Below are 19,327 nucleotides of genomic sequence, written 5' to 3' on the forward strand. Positions count from 1 at the left end.
CCTACTTCCGTAGTGATACTGCCTCGGAAACCCAAGGAGGGGTCGCTATGAGTCGGGGCCGACTCGACGGCAAACAACAACAACAACAACAATAGGCCTAAGGCATTTGCTAAGCAGAAGGTTGGCGGTTCAAACCCACCAGCCACTCTGCAGAAAGAAGATGGGACAATCTACTTCCATAAAGATTTACTGCCTCAGAAACCCAAAGGGGGTTGCTATGAGTTGGAACCAACTCGACTGCAGTGAGTTTGGTTTAGGTTTTGGATACAAACGAGATGTCGATGATGGTTCAGAATGTAACGCAACCTTCCTGCACCTGCACTAACATTCCTACTCCTTGGCCCAGTTTAAAAGACCAAAAGGATTTAAATTGGTGATGACTTCACAGTCATGATACTGACTGTCCTTCCTTGTATGTCTTCTCCCCACATTTCACTTTTTCCCATGAGCTTCTGTCCTTAATTTATCTTCGTCTTTCTTTACTAGCTCTTTACATAATAATGACAAATAAAACAAACCTGCTGCCACTGAGTAACTTCCGACTCCTGGCGACCCTATGTAACAGCACCACAGGTACTATTCCCAGTCCGCTTTCACTTGCTTTGTCCCTAACAGTCAGTCCTGTCTTTTGTGGTTTTACTTATTATTTCAAAGACTGGAATGTTATCTCCACCTTAAAAGTTTGACAACTATTTAATTTTATTTTTTCAAGATTTTATAGAGTTTAATTTTTATTTTTGACTCTTAAGTTTTAGAATTTACTTTGATGTTTAGAGTAACAACAACACAAAAAAGCAACTCACTACCACTGAGTTGATTCTGACTCATAATGACCCTTCAGGATGGAGCAGAACTGGCCCAGAGGGTTTCCAAGGTTATTGATCTTTATGGAAGAAGACTGACTCACCTGCTTCCAGTGGAGTGGCTGTGGGTTTGAACTACTGACCTTTTGGTTCTCACCTGAATGCTGTGACCACAGCACCACCAGAGCTCCTTCAGTTATGGTAGAGGAAGGGCTGACAACTGTCCTTTCCGATTTCTTGCCAGTTACCCCGAGATCACTTAGAGCACACTGTACTACAACTTCTCTTTGGTTTGTGAGATTTCCTTTGTAACATGTTTAAAGGTCCATTTTAATTAACTAACTCTAACAATCATTTTATTTTCCCAGAAAGATGCCAAAACTGTGATCTGATACGTTAACAAGTAACATTTTCCACGTCCTCCTGTTGTTGGCATGCACACACACTGTTCACTTCATTCAAGACACACTGTTTTCAGGAAGCTCAGAAATAAGCTTCTCTTGTTTACTGTGACGCAGGCACAGCACTGAACACTGACCTGAGGTTCTGTCCCGTGTCAAGGTGCGTGATCACGACGGAACTGAAAGGAAAACACAGAAAGTATTAACATGAAAGATGCCTTACATACAGTAGCAACAGTTAAACAGCAGCTCTCCTTGTCTTCACACAGAGATCAAATTAAACCACTGTAATGCTATACTGTGTGCTAACTCATTAGGAATAACAAAATGGTAACAATGGTAACAATGCCCAAGGCCTTCCTAACGGCCATGGAAAGTAGGCACAATCAAGGTCAACAAACGCCAACAGAGAAAGTACCCAGAACACTGTGTTGCTCTTAGAACTTATCCATGATGTCCTGTGGGTTTGTGGACATCACGTTTGGGATCAGGACAAACCCCAAAGCCTGCTGAGAAAGTAGAGAGTCATTCTGAAAAGCACTGTGGACGGCTTTGGCAGGATACTGTTATTGGTGGGAAGATGCCCTGAGTCACATCCTACCAGGTTGTTCTTTAATACATGCTAACAGTGAAACGTTTTGTATGAGCAGTCACACAAAAGCCAAGTACTTGGAAGTGAGAAGGTTAAAGACATTGCAGAATCCTCAGTAAGTTGCTCGCTGTGTGTAGTCTGCTATCCTAAGCATCACTACATCTCAACTACGTTTAGTTGAGAGGTCGACAGCCACAAAGCCACTTGCAAGTGTGCACTAGGCAAGCCACGTGCTCCACAGGGTTTCCCGTGGTTGAGTTTTCGGACGTTCAGGCAGACCTCGGAGATATTGCAGGTTCAGTTCCAAACCACTGCAATAAAGAGGGCACTGCAATCAAGCCAGCCACACAGAATGTGTGGTTTCCCGGTGCATATATAAGTCATGTGGCAGCTCTACTGAAGTCTATGAACTGTGCAGCAGTATGGTGAAAAAGTCCGTAATGCTGGGAGAATGACCAAAGTGTGACACAGAGACATGAAGTGAGCACATGCTGCTGGGAAAATGGTGCCAACAGCCTCGCTCGATGGAGGCTTGTCACACACCTTCAATTTGTAAAAAACACAGCACCTGCAAAGTGCAATCAAGTGAAACACCACAGAACAAGGTCTGCCTGCCGATCGCCAGGCCTCTCTTCCGAGGTGCCTCTGGGTGGACGTGAACCTCCGACCTTCTGGTTGGCAGCCGAGCACGTTCACCCTTCGCACAGCCTGGGCCTCTATGCTACTCTTTGGGCACGTTGGTGATTTCCTGACTTGATGTGTGTTGAAAGTTATCTTCTCTACGAGTCTCCTGCTGGGGTGATAAGTATCTGCTACAGAAGAGAGTGAGGTGGCTGAGAGGCGGGAGGGTAGGAGAGCTGCCTATTACCATGGGTGCTGGTTGTGGGTGCAGTCACACAGTCACATACCTGTCTGGACACAGGGCGATGTAGAGCAGGAGCAGGGGCCCAGCCCCGACGAGGGTGGCCAGCGAGGACCGCATCCAGGAGCTAAGTTGGCAGAAGTTGCAATACTGCACGACGGTGATCAGGATGGCCGAGCACACGAGTGTGGTGAACTGCGGACAACAAACCCCGTCAGGACCTTCCACCCTCCACCTCTGCAGGGCTGGCCGGCGGCACCCAGTTAAACATCCTGAGAGGGACAGTCTGTTCACTGTTACGTATTGAGCTGTGCCCTCCTCCTCAAAAAGATGTGAGGAAGTCCTGACCTCTGTTACCTGTGAACGTGACCCTATCTGGAAATAAGATCTTTGATGGTGTTATCAGTTAGGTTAACATAAAGTCATACTGGTGCAGGTGGGTCCTACCCAGGATGGTGGTATCCTTACAAAAGAGAAGAGACACAGAGGGACACAGAGGGACGATGGGCTAAGACACTGGCTGCGTGCCAGGGAGCTCCTGACCTGTGGGAAGCTGGGAGGGAGGCACAAACAGATTCTTGCTCCAAGCCTCTGAAGGAATCAACACAGCTCACGCCCTAGTCTCGGACTCCCAATCTCCAGAGCTGAGGGACAATACATTTCTGTTCTTAAAAGGCATCTAATTTGTGGTATTTTTTAATAGTAGACCCAATACATTAAATTACCTATATTTCTTTTTAATATATAAAAATCTTGCTGCTATCAGAGACTTGCTTAGATGTCTGTGTAACTGTTACTGTTGGTTAGTCATGCTGCTTGAAAGATGTCCCAGAGGTTATGTTGATCACCCAGAGCTTAATGTACCAGTTCACACTGGTACTCAGTACAACTCTCCTCCAGGGGGGTGAAAACTGGGCATGTATTTTGGTGGAAAGAAGAGGTACACTGCCCCACTGACAATGACTCCTGCATGCACAGTTACCTTCAAAAAGCTTTTCCTTTCAGCCCCCTGCTGCCCACCACCAGAAGCGTAATTTGGTTTTAAAGGATCCAATGCCGTGGAGGCCGACTCGGTGTCAGCCCACTTGGTGTTGGCCCACTTGGCGCCAGCCCTCACTGAGGAGGCCGCCTTGGTGTTGGCCTGCTCTTCTCTGATGAAGAGCCACTCACCTAGGTACAAAGCAACTACTCACATCAGTTCTGCAAATAAATTCATTACTATGTGTCATTCAGAAACGGGCAATGCTTCTTTGGGAGCCCACCCACCATCACGGAGTAGATGACAACTTACATGATAGAACTGCCTCCATAAGACCTCCCAGGCTGTAAATCTTTATGAAGCAGAGTGCTTCACTGCTTCTTTGGGAAACGTGTAAGAAAATAACTGATGGGGAAGCTGCTGGAGGCCAGGGAAGTCGGAGCAGGCCTGTCACCCGTGGGGGGCCCTCCCAGGCCACAGTGGTGTCTTCTCGAGCGTGGCCAGTCACAGGGCTGAACCCCCACAAGGGACCCAGGCTGAGCCTCCCTGCCTGGTTCTCGACCAGGCAGACTTTCTTACAAAGAGAAGTATGAACACAAGGTTTGTGCTGCTCTGTTGCTGTTGTTGTGCTCTGTCCTACTGAGAGGGACCCCACGTGACTCAGCAGAACTGCCCCATCGGGTTTCCCAGGCTGCAGTCTCTACAGGAGCAGATCGCCAGGTTTCTCTGGTGAGTTCACACTGTGCGCTTAATCACTGTGCCACCAGGACCACTTAGGTACCACTTTGTTGTTGTTGTTGTTATGTGCCGTCGAGTCGGCCCTGACTCATGGCGACCCCTCCTTGGGTTTCCGAGGCAGTATCACTACGGAAGTAGATTGCCCAACCTTCCTTCCGAGGAGTGGCTGGTGGGTTTGAACCGCCAGCCTTCTGGTGAGCAGTCAAGTGCTTTAGCCACTATGCTACCAGAGCTCCTAGGTACCACTTTTAAGGGTCTATATTTAAATTACAGTCCAAGTAATCAAGCTTATTAAAAAAAAAAAAAAAAAAAAAGTGACTAGGGAGACCAGAAAGGCACAGAAAAACAGCTACTGTCCAGGACTGGACGGTGCTCCCAAAATGTGCTGGAAACTCACCCCTGGACCTGTGGATGTAACCCCGCTTGGACTAGGGTTTCCTGTGTTGCGTTAATGAGGCCCTATCAGTGTGGGGTGTGTCCTAACCTAACCATGTTTGCGACGGAAGAGAGCAGGTTAGACACAGAGGTGAGCAAGCACACGGGGAAGCACTGATGTCACGTGGAGTCACCAAGGACCAGAGCAACAGAAGCAGAGACAGGGCTTCTCCGAGAGCCGACAGAGAGCGCTTTCTCCGGAGGGGGCACCCTGAATCCAGACTTCGAGCCTCCCAAACTCTGAGAGAGTAACTCGTTTGCTGAAGCTGCCCACCTGGGGTGTACCTGCTACAGCAGCACTCGTAGACTTAGACAGCCACCCCGTCCATACTGACCTGTATGTTTGTCTCAAACTCGGAGGTGATGTGTGAATAGACGGCGAGGGCGGGAAGTGACACCAGGATCGCCCCAATGAAATGCCGCGGGAGCCAGCCAGCGACCCACTCCAGCAGGCGCTTAGTGCACGCCATGACGTCCTCCAGGAAGAATGCCATCCTGTGACAGGTAAGAGAGTGAGGAGGTACTGCCAAGGGGCTGAGTGGGTTAAGAGCAAGGGTGAATGGGTGCCCCGAGGGGCTGGGACGGATGGGGTGGGAGGGCGAGCAGGCACCACCAGGGGCTATGAAGGGGCAAGGGGGTGAGCAGGCATCCCCGAGGGGCCGTGAAGGAGCGAGGGAGCGAGTGGTCGCCACCAAGGGGCTGTGGATGGGCTGCCCCAGGTACAGACAACTGGAGGCCCAGATCTCTGCTTCACCTCCAGGGCCCCACCCCTCGCTTCTGGTAGATGACAAGTAAGCTGGCTATGCTGAGCCCATCAGGCCTCATTTTAAGGTCCTCGTTGCATTTTGACAGAACAGGCTCTCCCATCCTGTGGGTTGTCCTTTCGCTTTCTAGACAGTATCTGTGATGGTCACTTTCATGTATCCACCTGGCCAGGCTCTGGTGCCCAGGTGTTTCTGGGGAAACACTAGTGCAGATGTTGCTGCAAAGGCATTCTGCTGACAGGATCGGAATCTACCATCATGCACCCCTGAGGACAGGAGACCACTCTCCATAACGGGTGGGCCTCATCCCATCAGCTGGAGCCCTAAGGGCCAAAGCTGAGGAAGAATTCTACCTCCAGACTGTACCACAGACATCCCGCTGAAGCCTCCAGCCCGCCCGCCTGCCCTGCAGGTTTCAGACTTGCTGGTCCTCACAATCATGTGAGACAACTCCCTAAAATAAATTCCCCGCCACCCCTAATACACATGCACGTAGAGGCAGACCTCAGAGCCACTGAGGGCTCAGTCCCAGACCACTGCAATAAAGCGACTATCACAATAAGGCAGGCACATGAAGTTTTTGGTGTCCCTGTTCCATTTCCATGACATTCAGTGTGCTGATATTCAGTGTGCAACAGCACGAGGAAAATGTTTGAAATGTCATGCAAATGACCAAAATGTCACACAGAGACAGGAAGTGAGCACATGCTGCTGGGAAAATGGTGCCAACAGACCTGCTTGATGCAGGGTTGCCACAAACACTCGCACTGTAGAACATGCAGGGAAGAACAGTAAACTGAGCTATGCCTGTGTCTACGTCTGTCTGTCCGTCCGTGTGCGCATCCTCTGTCTACCCTTTTAACTCTGTGTCCCTGGAGGACCCCGACTACTACAGTATCCCTTGCAGCACAAAAGTGTTGAATCCTGATGAAGTCCAACTCGCCTACTTCTTATTTTATTGCCTGCATTTTAGTGTCCTAGCCAAGAAATCTCTGCCTGATCCCAGGTCACAAAGGTTCATGGCTGTGGCTCCTGAGAGCATGATCCTTTCAGCTCTCACGTTTAGCAGAGGCGCTGACGGCTGCTGGCTGCCACTGCCATGTCCCACCCGGCCCCCGTGCCCCACTCCTCTCTCCCTTTCTTATATCCCATCCCCCACTCCCCCTTCTTCAGTCTCTGGTTCAGGATACCCAGGGCATCACTGGGGACGGTCGGGCAGCAGGGTGTCCACCTGTGCATTAGGCCATGTCTGTGGGTAGGGCACCTTGGAAACGTGCACAGGGAGAGGAGGCCATGAGGCTGTGCCCTGGAATATGCCCAGAGAAGCCAAGCCATTGTGCTGCGGGTGAAGCTGGAGGCTAAGAGCCCAGGGCCGCCTGTGGCCGGCTTTACCTCACAGAGACGACGAGGGACAGCACCTCCAGCAGCAGGGCGACGCTGAAGACGGCCAGGGCAGCAGGTGGCGGGGGTGAGGCAGTGGCCCCATACTTGAGGAAGCAGGTGGCAGAGAGGACCAGGAACACGGTTGCTGACAGGAACACATCCAGGAGGGAGCTGAAGGTGGCACTGGCGAAAGTCTTCACGGGAGCGCTCCTGACGACCTGTTCAGAGCAGGGGAGGAAGATGGGGGTGTGAAGTGGGTGGCGACATCTGGCCGTGTGTGTAACTCACGTACAAAAACAGTGAGGCCTTATTAGGCTGTGTCTCCTCCAACAGGCTCAGTGCCAGAGGTGCTTCAGGTGGGTCACCTCTGACTGTCACTATCCCATTTAACAAGGAGGAAGCTGAGGCACAGAGAAGTGGAAGAACTGGCCCAAGGTCACAGAGTGACTGGTTATGAACTGGTGGATTCTCCCTGGCATGTTATGTGTTTAACCTGAAATACGAGTGGCTGTTGGCCAGTTTACACCTCTGCCTCAGTGAAGCTGAACCAAGCCACCACCATCCAGTCGATTCCTACCCACAGTCCACAGGTCATCTTTATGGAAGAAGACTGCCAAGTCTCTCTCTTACAGAGTGCCTGATAGGTTCAAACTGCCAGCCTTTCAGCTGGCAGCCAAGCACTTAACCACTGCACCACCAGGGCTCCTTTCAGTAAAGCCAGCCCTGCTAGAGCCACACACAGAAGGTGTCCAGGGAGCTGCTGAGTCCCAGCTGCAGGGTGTGTGGAAGGTGGACCCAGGCCTGGGGTAGTGAGCGGGGACTCATGCAGGGGCAGATCCCAGCACTGCCTGACCACGGGTGAAGGTTCCCCACCCCATTTGGAACCCGCTCTGGGCCTGGCTTGGTGCCAGGTGCAAGTACAGTGATTTGACAGCACCGCTGGAGGGCTCATGGCCCAGGAGGGGATCAGATGGACATCACAGGGGAGGACAGCATTCTGAGCACGGGGAGGCACGTGTGCCGTTCTGGGCACCACAGGGGAAGGAGGGGGCGAGTACCCACAGAGCTGTCGTGCCTGAGATAGGAGTGGCCCAGGTGAAGCCACTGGGGCATGCTCTGATCACCACTCACAGCAGCCCAGGGAGAAGGGAGGCTGCCAACTCCGTGCGCACACTGGGAATCCAAGGCTGAGTGGCCACCCCGGTGTCACACAGCTGAGCAGCACAGGGCCAGGATCCCACCCAGACACACTGACCTCCAAGTCCCTGCCCTCCACCACTGTCCTGTGCGCCTCTCGGGATGAAAACCCAGTCCCTAAAGGGAGACGCCATTTGGAGGAAGAAGGAAAGCTACAAAGACCTCAGTGCTGTCCCTTCACCACCCCCGCCCAAGGCAGGGCTCCGATCGCTCGCTGAGTTGGTGGCTGTGTTGCTGAGAGACCCTGGAACCGGGCCTCGGACAGGTGGGTGTTCCTTTCAGGACAAATGGGCTGTGGTGTCCACACCATCCATCGTGTCATGGAAGTGTCCTGTCTGTGGGGCTGACCTCCAAGGGAAGGAAGAAGTGCCCAGACAAGGTGGCAGCAGCCGCTGGTCAGCTCTGAAACTGCCCCGAGGGGCTCAGACCGCAAGCCCCCTGGCTCCAAAGTCCCTCCTGCAAGAAACTCAGAGGCTATGCTGTGGGCTGTGCACTTCAGGGGCCAGTCTGCTCTTGCTCTGAAATCCCTGCTAAAGGTATTAGAACTGCGGCAGGCAACGATGCCCACTGGGGGCCTGTCCACCCTGGGGCACCTCCATCCAACAAGGCCTACTTCTCTCCTGGCCCCTCCAAGCCCTGAGCCCTGGGACTGTCTGATTCACAGCTGTCCCCAGAGCCTCAGTCAGTGTTGGAGGAGTGAAGAAAGCTGAGCGAAAAAGGCCTTGGTTCTGGGGTCGGCAGGATGTGCATTTTAGACCCTGTGACCCGAGGAGAGGTTAGGTCTATGGCTGGAGGACAGAAGGCAGGGATGTGGCAGCTCGGCCGTCAGCCAGGCTCCAGGTTCTTGTTCCTGAGCAGCAGTGTGTGTCGGGGAACACAAAGGTCAGAACAAGAACAAGAGCAAGCCTCGGGGCATCTGGCATCTAGGGAGAGAGCTAGGACCCGACAGCTATGTAAGTAATGACGCCAAAACAGGATACATGAGAAGACGACATGTACAGGGGTGTGTGACCCAGTCAGGGGGCCACTGGCAGTTTGCTGGCAGCAACAGTGTCTGAGCCAAGAGTGAAGGGACAATAGGGGTTAAGGCTGTGGAGGTGCTTGTTGGTGTGTTTGAGGCCTAAGGCAGGAGGGAGCCTGGAGCCAGTCTTATAGAGAAAGGCGGAACACCTGAGTTGCGTGCACCATTTCAGTGGAGGCGGAAAGCAGGCTGGTGCACAGGGGAGCAGCCCGTTGCAGGGCGAGCCTGGGCTCTTGCTAGAGCTCTCCTTTACTGTGCAGGGCCCTCCAGGGTGAGGGGGCAACTGGGGGCCTGGAAATAGACCAGCCACCATGGGAAGAGACTAGCCAATGACAGGGCTGAGAAGGCTGAGCTGTAGGACAAGAGGACACAAAGATTTGATATCCCCTCTTTGGCGAAGACAAATTCACATACACGTACAACGCAGGGCTTAGAGATGATGGGAAATCAGTATTGGTCTTCCTTTTCCTGTCACTGCTAAGACACCAAACCAGCAGTGGTGCACCCAGTGGACACAACGCCTATTTGCAAAGGGTAAGGAAAGACGCACCTCTTCTTGGTAGCTGGTCCTGTAGGCTCGCTCTAGTTCCTGGTCCAGGAAGTTCAAGCTGAGCTGGTTAATGGGTGGTTTAAAAAAGTCATCTTTCATCAGGCTAGGAGAGACAACAAGGCAGCCATAAGCACCCAGCATAGTCGCTGCACTTACCGTCTCCGAGACCGCGATCATCTCCGAACACATCACAAAAGCCGCCCCTGAAAGTCACTTCGTGAGTGAGCGGTGTTGCTGGACCTCCTCCTCCTTTCCAAACATGCTTCTGGGAAGCCCTTTATGTTTCTATACACACACATTCCACTAAAGTGGGACCCTCCACCATGTATCTAACAGCATCATTAGAACTTTGCTTTGAAAAATCTTGTTTTTCTAATACTCAGGGTTAGGTGGTGAGGGCTGCCTTTCTCACCCTTTCTGCAGAAACAGCAGATCTCTGCACTGAGAGAACGTGTATTGATTTGGAAGCTTCAAATGAAAACAATAGAACCAATTCAGAACTGGCTGACCTGTCACCATCAGAAAAGCGAACGGGCTGCTCCCTTGAAACCGCAGTTGTGGTTGGTAGCAGGGTCAATTGAGTGCTACCGTCTCACGTGCACGCTGCCTGTGAGACCTGAAGAACGATAAAGCCCTATGACCTGCACAGATGAGAAACCAAACCTGCTTGGGCCGTGCAGCCATTCTTTATGAATTGCCAGCAAATAGTAAGCTCCTTTTCCTACTGCAGAAAATTATTGCGAACCTAAGGGAATGTTAGCATGATTTCAGAAGGCAAATACAGCATTGGTGTATAGTCTTCTGGTCTCCAGGAACAACTATGAGAATGATGTCAGATAAAGCACCCGGTGTGTGTCCAGTACACAGTAGGTCTGTCCCTCCCTTCCTTGTAGCACAGAGGGTGCTCCCGTTTCTGTGACAACATGTGATAACTCACTCAGTGCTCAGACTCAGGAGAAAGAGAAAATGCCATCTCCTGGTGCTAACCCTCTGTCCCCCTCTCCACTCAGGAAGTCTAACGAGGGGAAATCCACAAAGCAGCTGTCAGAGGGATGTGCAGGGCCACATTTTGGTAGAATCGATGCTGCTGTACAGGCAGTCCTGGGTTGGAATATCCAAATTATGGACAACAACTATTTGTCCCTTAAACCGGTTCTGCCATGGCCCATAAAGCGTAACAGAACAGATACGAAGGTTTACAACTTGGCAGGTTCCTGGAACGGGAAAAGTTATGGGTCACAGCCCTGGAACGGGAGACTTAGCAGAGGCGTGGTGCCTCTTGGGAGCCTGATGCATGAGACTAGATTCTTGGCAGGACTGTGGCGAGCTGGCGACACATTCAAAGAGGCGTGGTTGGCCGCCATCTCTGAGCAGGGACAGTGCTGCTTCGGACTGTGCTCAAAATGTGAGGGCAAGAGATTTGGTTGCTGTGCATACAGTGTCCTTGTTTTACAAGACAGAGATTAAGTTTCTAGCAATACCCACAACTTTTCCCATTCTGGCTATCTTTCCAGTCTGCTACAGCCATAAAATTTTGAGTCTGTTCTGGCAGCACCTTCGACCATGAACGAACCCAGCAGAACCAGTCTGAGGGCCTGACAAATTCTTGAAGACGTGGTTAGGAGCAGATCTCGCTCGTAACCCGGGACTCGAGTGGCTCACTTCAGCACTGGGCTCTGCTTCTGGGTGGCAGGGCAGCTCCTTGTGGGACAACCTTCTCACAGATAGAGCTATGAATGCGAGCCAAATGGAAAAACAACGACCCAAGGGCTACACAGACAGCAACCAACGCAGGAAGGAACTGCAGGGAGTCAGGCTTGGAAGAAGGGCACAGCACCAGACAAATTCCCCACTCTTCACGTGATTTATTTTGCCTGAGGGCAGGCATTAGTCCGGACCATGGACTGGTGGCTAAAAGTCAGATGGGAAATCCAGAAAATCCAGAGCTTGAGCTGACCACACATGGAAGTGAGGCTGGAAGCCCCGAGAAAGAGAGAAGCAGAGAAGGAGCCCCAAATTCTGAGTACAAACTGTGCTTGACTCCCTGGCTGACCCATCATGAAACACGCATGGGCGCAGCAGACCCCAAGCAGCCCAGCTAAAACACAAGAACCAAACACACGTCGGTGGCTGCCCACTTCAGGGGAGACGGAACTTGGCGTGAGTTCAGAGAAGTTAAATGCTCCCTTAAAAAACTTATTATTCTTCAAAGGAATAGGACAGAACCCAGAGTTCTGACTATCACACATACCTCCTGCAATGTTCAGGATATACCTCAACTACCAGACATACAGAAAACCCAGGAAAACATGACCCATATTCAACAAAGAGTAAGCAGTGGAGACCAACCCTGGGAAGACTGAGCGGCTGGAAGCAGATTAGGGTTTACAACGTATGTAGATATGACAACTGTAGCATAGTAAGTGAGAAGAAAGAGTAAGTTACCTAAACAGTTAGAAGATTTCTATATTTAAAGTGAGCTGATGCAATATTGACCCTAAAATATCAAGCATGTGTATCTGTAACACAGAGAGCATCTGCTGGGGGAAAAAATGCAAACAGGCATGCAATAAATGATTAAAAAATAGAATTAAAAGGCAGAGATTGTCAAAATGGATGAAAAAGTAAGACCCAGAAGAGATACACTTTAAATATACAGACACAGGTTGAAAGTTAAAGAAAACTAGGAGCACAACCAACCAACACGGCAGCTTAGCTGCATCATCCATCCTCTACAGCAAAGACCCAAAGAACCAAGTGAAAGAGAGGCAGACAATAACCCTGGAACCCCAAACATCAAAAAGTGAGGAACTGAATTGAACACCAACTAGAGGACACAACTGAATTTCAGAACACAGCCAGCAAGGATAACAGGGCGTGGAAGGGCACTGCCAGCCGGCCTGGTGCAATGTGGCCATCCTGAGACAAAGCCAGTAGTGACTCTAGGTGCAAAGCACAGGAATTCTGAAAATTACAGGAAAGTAACTTCACAACATTCCCATAAGAGACAGAGGAACTGTATAAACACACCTAGATTAAAGAAAGACAAGCGGATTGTGATCCGGACCTCCAAACCCAAACCCAAACCCAAACCCACTGCCATCGAGTCAATCCTGACTCACAGCAACCCTCCTTGGGTTTCCAAGGTGGTACCTCTACGGGAGTAGATTGCCCAATCTTCCCTCTGAGGAGTGGCTGGTGGGTTTGAACTGCCAGCCTTCTAGTTAGCAGTCAAATGCCTTAGGCACTACACTACCAGGGAAAACCCAAAGGAGGGCAAAAACTCTGATTCTGCTGTGCACAGAGTAGGGAGGGAGCCAGAATCCCGAGCTGGCTGTACTCATGAGAGGCAGCCCTGGGCTTCTGGGGTAAGTGGCATGCATGAGGTGGTGGACCTGTGCTTCACTGAGAGAGGTTCACCAACCAGCTAGACCCCACGTGCCCAAATTTGACCAAGGGCAGGTACTGACTGCTGGTGCAGTGGATGGGAAGTGCCAGGGCACTAATGTCTGCTAACTGAAGGGACACACTCCCCCTCTCCTCACCCTCCTGACAGGAGGTAGTGGAGTGTTCCATACCCCAGATTCTCAGCCTGACTGAGAACCACAATACAGCCCCCCATCTGTCACCCCTTTTGACCCACCTGACAAGCAGAAGCATGCTCCCTCACACTCATCTCTGGCCACTCACCCTCCCTGACTTGGAGAACGGCAGTGCACCTAACCAAGACTCCCCTCAACCTGGCAAACAGCAGTTACCCCACGCACACCTGCCCACCAACCACCTCCCCGACCTGCTGAGCGGAGGTGACCAGGCGCTAGCCACCTCCCCCACCAGGCGAGCAGAGGTGACCATGTGCCCATGTGAGTGCTCAGCCTCGACCTGCCCCCGACCTGGCAAGTGGCAGCGACCACAAATACGTACTCAGCCACTACCAACCCCTCCTCCAACCTGCTGAGTGGTGGCAACCACACGACTGGGTGCCCACCCACCACTATGCACTCCTTCCCACCCCCCACTGAGTGAGTGGAGATAAATATATGACCTCACGCATATCCCCCATTACCCAACCACTTGACCTAGCAAGTGGTGGCAAACACATAGCACCTTGCCAGCCCGCCATCAATGATCCCACCACTTCTGCCCCTCCACTGAAGCCCCCATTTGCCCGCCACACCCACCACACCTGCCACCCAACCCACATGGTGAGTGCTACCCCCATTCCTGTGCCACTGGATCCATGCCAGATAGTGGCCAAAGCCTGCCCCCCCCCCCGAGCTGCTCCACATGACGAGCAAAGAGAGATTTGCACTCATACTCCCAGCTGCTACTCCTCCACTCACCTGGAGACAGGTGCTGAGAACCAGTGCTGCCAACCTAGTGACCAGAGTAGCACGTCCATTCTGTCAGCCCAGATACATAAAAATCAAACAAACAAACAACAGGGCAAAGCAAACGAACATACAATACAATCAATACATACAACATTTTAATGTCTTGGAGACAAAAACACATCAAATCACATAAGCAGCAGCATAAGACAGCTCCAGGCAAGTGATCCAAGTAAAGGGCAGAAAACCTCCCTGAGGAAGAAACGGTAATGGAACTATTCGATAAGGAATTCAAAAGACTTACATTCAGGATCCTTCAAGATATCAAGGAAAACCAGACAAAATCAAGACAAACACAGATAAAACTCTAAAAGAATTCAGGAAAACAATACAAGAACAAAATGACAAAACAAACAATTAGATACCACACAAAAATAGCAAGTAGAAATCCAGATTAACAATAAAATTTCCAAAATAGATAACTCAATGGGAGCACATAGGAATAGAACTGAATCAATGGAACACAGGATCAGTGAAACAGAGGACAAGTTTGATACTAATTTCTTTGAAAAACATTCACAAAAAAGAATGATGAAAGCTTGAGCTATGTGGGGGCATTATTAAGAGGAATAACCCATGTGCGACAGGAATCCCAGAACAAGAGACAAAAAAAAAAAAGGAAGGAGAAAATTTATGAAGGTTTATCATAATATCATAAAAGATGAGAAGATAGCCACCCAAGAAGTTCAACAAACCCATACAGGATAGACCCCAAAAGAGAGTCACCAAGACATATCGTCATCAGACTTTCTAAAACCAGAGACAAGAAAGAATCCTGAGAGTGAGAGCAGCTCGGGAAAAATGAACTATCACCTACAAAGGAAACTAATAAGCTCTGATGTTCAGCAGAAACCATGTTATTAGCAAGAAGGCAATGGGAAAGCACATATAAAATCTGAAAGATAAAAATTACCAAGAATTATATATCCAGCAAAATCATCTCTCAAGTATGATGGTGAAACTGGGACATTTCCTGATAAATTAAGGGAATCTGTGAAAACAAGAGGTGCTCTGATGGCGCAGGGCCTGAGGCACTTGACCACTAACCAGAAGGTTGGTGGTTAAAACCCACCAGCCACTCCATGGAAGACTGGGAAGACTGGGCAATCTACTTCCATAAAGAGGTGTTTTTTTTTTTTTGGTAGACCAACCTTGGAAGAAATATTCAAGGGAGACCTTTGGACAGAGAAAAAAAAAATCAGACAATAATTTGAGACTAGACACATGACAGCATCACCTAGAAACCAACCAAGATAAAAAATTCTCAAAATAAAACAAAGTTACAAGACTGAAGAGAACCAGAGATGCTAATCTATAAATGACAATAACTGCAAAATAAAAAAAAAAGGAATAAATGGTATAGTCACAGAACTCCCATATGGAGAAGTCAAGGAGACATCAAGATATAACAGACTGCTTTAATCTTAGGAAGACAGAAACAAACTGCAGGGTAATCACAAAGAAAATCAATAAACCTACTACCAAAAGAGGAAAATCATAAAGACTCAGTCAACACAAAATTAACAAGAATAAAGGAAACAAAAAGAAAATCCATAAACAAAAGTAAGTCAGTACAGAAAAGGAAGCGAACAAAAAAGCCCTTGACACAGAACAAGCATAACAAAGTCGCAGCAGTTAATTCATACCCATCAATAATCACAATGAATGTAAATGGGCTAAATGCAGCAGTCAAGAGACAGAGAGTAACAGAATGGATTAAAAAAACATGACTCATCCATATGTTGTCTACAAGAGACACACCTTAGACACAAAAACAAAGAAACTGAAAATCAAATGATGAAGAAAATATACCATGCAAAAAGTAACCAAATAAAGAGTAGGAGTGGCAATATTAATCTCTGATAAAATAGACTTTAAGGGAAAATCTACCATGAAAGACAAGAAAGGGCATTACATTATGACCGACAGATCAATTCACCAAGAGGGCATAACCAAAATAAGTATTCATGCACCCAAGAACAGAGCTTTGAAGTACATGAAAAAAGATTCTAACAGCACTGAAAAGAGAAATAAAATAGTTCTACAACAATAGTAGGAGACTTTAACACACCACAGTTGATGAAGGACACAACAACTAGAAAGGGGTTGAAGGCATTAAATGGGGAAGACAAAATCTCTGTAACAGTGTTGGCAGAAGTGAATATCTATTTGCAGAAAAATGAAACAAGATTTATATCTCACATCATACACAAAAACTAACTCAAGATGGATCAAAGACCTATGTAGAATCTAAAATGTAAAAATTATGTAAGAAAAACTAAGGATGACACCAAAGGCCCTAATATACTGCAGGAAGAAAATACAAACACAGCTAAGAAAACACAAACAGCAGAAGCTCACTAGAGAACTGAGTCGGCCTGAAAATTACACAGCCGTGCTCACTGAGAGACCTCACCAAGAGTGAGGAGAGATGCGATGGACTGGAAGAAAAATTCTGACCATGACATATCCAACAAGGGTTTTAATCTCTAAAATTTATAGAAAACTTCAACACGTCAACATCAAAAAGACAAACAATCCAATTAAAACATGGGCAAAGGACATGATGAGACACTTCACCAAAGAAGACCTTCAGTGGCTAACAAACACAGGGACAGATGCTTGCAAACATGATGAGACACTTCACCAAAGAAGACCTTCAGTGGCTAACAAACACAGGGACAGATGCTTGCAATCACGGCCATGGAAATCAAAACTACAATGAGACATCATCGCACCCCGGGACTAAGCGCCCTGATCAACAAAGAGAACAAATGCTGGTGAGACGTGGAGAACTGAAACCACCACTATGGCAAACAGTATGGTGCGTCCTCACAAAGCCAGTAACAGAAATACCATACAATCGGGCAATCCCACTTCTAGGTATGCATCCTAGAGAAACAAGAGCAGTGACACGAACAGACATGTGCACACCCACGTTTATCGCAGCACTGTCCACAGCAGCAGAAAGACGAAAACAACCTAAGTGCCCAGCATCAGGTGAACAGATTAACCAAATGGTACATGCATACCACAGAATACCTGCAACGATAAGGAGTAACAATGAGTCCGCCAAACATCTCACAACCTGGACGAATCTGAAGGATGCTACGCTGAGTGAAGTGAGTCAAATGTGAAAGGACAGACACTGTATGTCACTATCATAGAAAGTGAGGAACAGGCTTACACACGAAGGAAACATTCTTTGATGGCTACCAGGGAGGGGAGGAAGAGCAAGTAGGAAGCACTGCGTAGATAGCAGACAAGAGCTAAACACGGTGAAGGGAAAGGTAATACACAACATGGGGGACGTCAGCACAAGGTGACCACGGCAAAGGAAGACGCCAAGAGGTTCTCAGAAATAAAGGACGGCTACAGTGAATGCCATAACACACCCAACCCTGCCACAGCAGCAATAACTAACAATGTGTGAGTAGATACCAAGCTAAGCATGCATGCAACCCAGGTGAGGGAGGCAGACGGGAGCACACCTCCACACATACCCAGGTATGGCGTGGCTATTTCCACACACAGATTTGCAAATGCTGCACATACATCCGCTACAGTACAGCACACAGGGCACACAGTTACAGAACTACAGAGACACGGGGACTGCACCACTGGACTTCAGGCTAAGGCTCACAGTCTCAGGGGACACCTAGGTCAACTGGCAAAACACACTTCATAAAGATAATGTTCTAGTCTGGTGGGCAATATTTACAGTGTTTACAGTCTTAAAAGCTTACAAGCAATCGTCTAAGAAGCAACTATTGGTTTCTTCTTGTTCCGAGCAAAGGAGAATAAAGAAAAACAAAGACTCAAAGAACCACATGAATCATAGCCTTCTCTAACTTGAGACCAGAAGAATCAGTGTCTGGCTACCACTATTGCCTATGGACCACTCTGACCAAGACCACAACAGAAGGTCTCGGTTAGAACGGGAGAAAAACGTAGGACAAAATTCAAAGCTTAAAAAAAAAAAAAGACCAGACTGACTGGTCTGAAAGAGACTAGAGGAACCCCGAGACCACTGCTCTGAGACAACCTGCTAACATATAAGTGAAGACACTCGAGGCCGTCTTCCAGCCAAAACATAGATGGGCCTAAAAAATATGCAATATGAAGAATGTTCTCCTGAGAGCAATCAACTCCATGAAACCAACAGGGCACCATCTGCCCAAAAGCAAAGATGAGAAGATAGGGAGGGACAGGGAAACCAGAAAAACAGAAATGGGAAACTCAGACAGGAGGCAGGGGAAGTGCAGACACACTGTGGGGGCTGCAACCAGCATTAGGAACAATCTGTGTGTGGACTGTCGACTGGGAAACTGATTTGCATCGTAAGCTTTCACCTAAAGCAGGATAAAATGATTTAAAGAAAAGGAAAAAGATATACCTTTAAAACAACAAGTGTGTAAGAAGGTTGCTATTGTGTGTCACTTCCAACTCACAGCGCCCCTAGAGGACAGAGTAGAACTGCCTACAGTGTCTCCAAGGCTGTTATCCTGATGGAAGCCGAATGGCTCATCATTCCGCCTCTTTCGATTTGCAGCCAAGCACTCACCACTGTGCTACCAGGGTTCCTTCTAAGAAGGCTAGAGGCACAGACCATTTCACTATCATAGTCAGACAATTTAAAACCCTTCTCTCAACAATTAAGGAGCCCTGGTGGCCCAGTGCCTAAGGCATCTGACTGCTAACCAGAAGGTTGGTGATTCAAACCCACCAGCCACTCCACGGAAGAAAGATGGGGCAATTTACTACTGTAAAGATTTACCACCTCAGAAACCCAAGGGGGGTCACTGTGAGTTGGCACTGACTTGATGGCAGTGGGTTGGGTTGGGTTGGGTTTGATGGCGCTGTGGTTAAAGCATTCAGCTGCTTACCGAAAGGTCAGTGGTTCGAACCCATCAGCTTCTCCATGGGAGGAAGGTAGGGCAGCCAGCTTCCATAAAGATTTATGGCCTAGAAAACCTATGGAGCAGTTCTACTCTGTCCTTTAGGGTTGTTCTGAGTTGAAATTGACTCAATGGCAGTGGGTTTAGTCATTTGGTCTCTCAACAATTGATAGAATAATTAAGGAAAAAATCAGTCCAGACACAGATGATCTGAGGACTACCAACCACCCGGGCCTAACTGATGGTTAGGGAGCCCAACATCCCACGAATGATGAATATACACATTCTTTTCAAGTGCACATGGTACATAACA

At 48.8% G+C, this 19,327-nt stretch overlaps 1 protein-coding gene across 1 annotated transcript in view; it reads right to left on the reverse strand.

Annotated features, from left to right (window-relative positions):
* ADCY9 (adenylate cyclase 9) overlaps nt 1-19,327 on the reverse strand; it is a 167,229-nt gene that overhangs the window by 4,529 nt on the left and 143,373 nt on the right. Inside the window, exons 5-9 of the mRNA XM_007939578.2 lie at nt 9,726-9,828; nt 6,967-7,175; nt 5,146-5,305; nt 2,705-2,853; nt 1,342-1,383 (exon numbers count right to left, since the gene is read on the reverse strand). Of these exons, the coding sequence (XP_007937769.1) occupies nt 1,342-1,383; nt 2,705-2,853; nt 5,146-5,305; nt 6,967-7,175; nt 9,726-9,828 (663 nt within the window). The remainder of the gene's footprint in view (nt 1-1,341; nt 1,384-2,704; nt 2,854-5,145; nt 5,306-6,966; nt 7,176-9,725; nt 9,829-19,327) is intronic.

Source organism: Orycteropus afer, unplaced genomic scaffold, assembly GCF_000298275.1.
Source record: "Orycteropus afer afer isolate SDZICR_OR568_19922 unplaced genomic scaffold, OryAfe1.0 scaffold00061, whole genome shotgun sequence".
NCBI lineage: Eukaryota > Metazoa > Chordata > Mammalia > Tubulidentata > Orycteropodidae > Orycteropus > Orycteropus afer.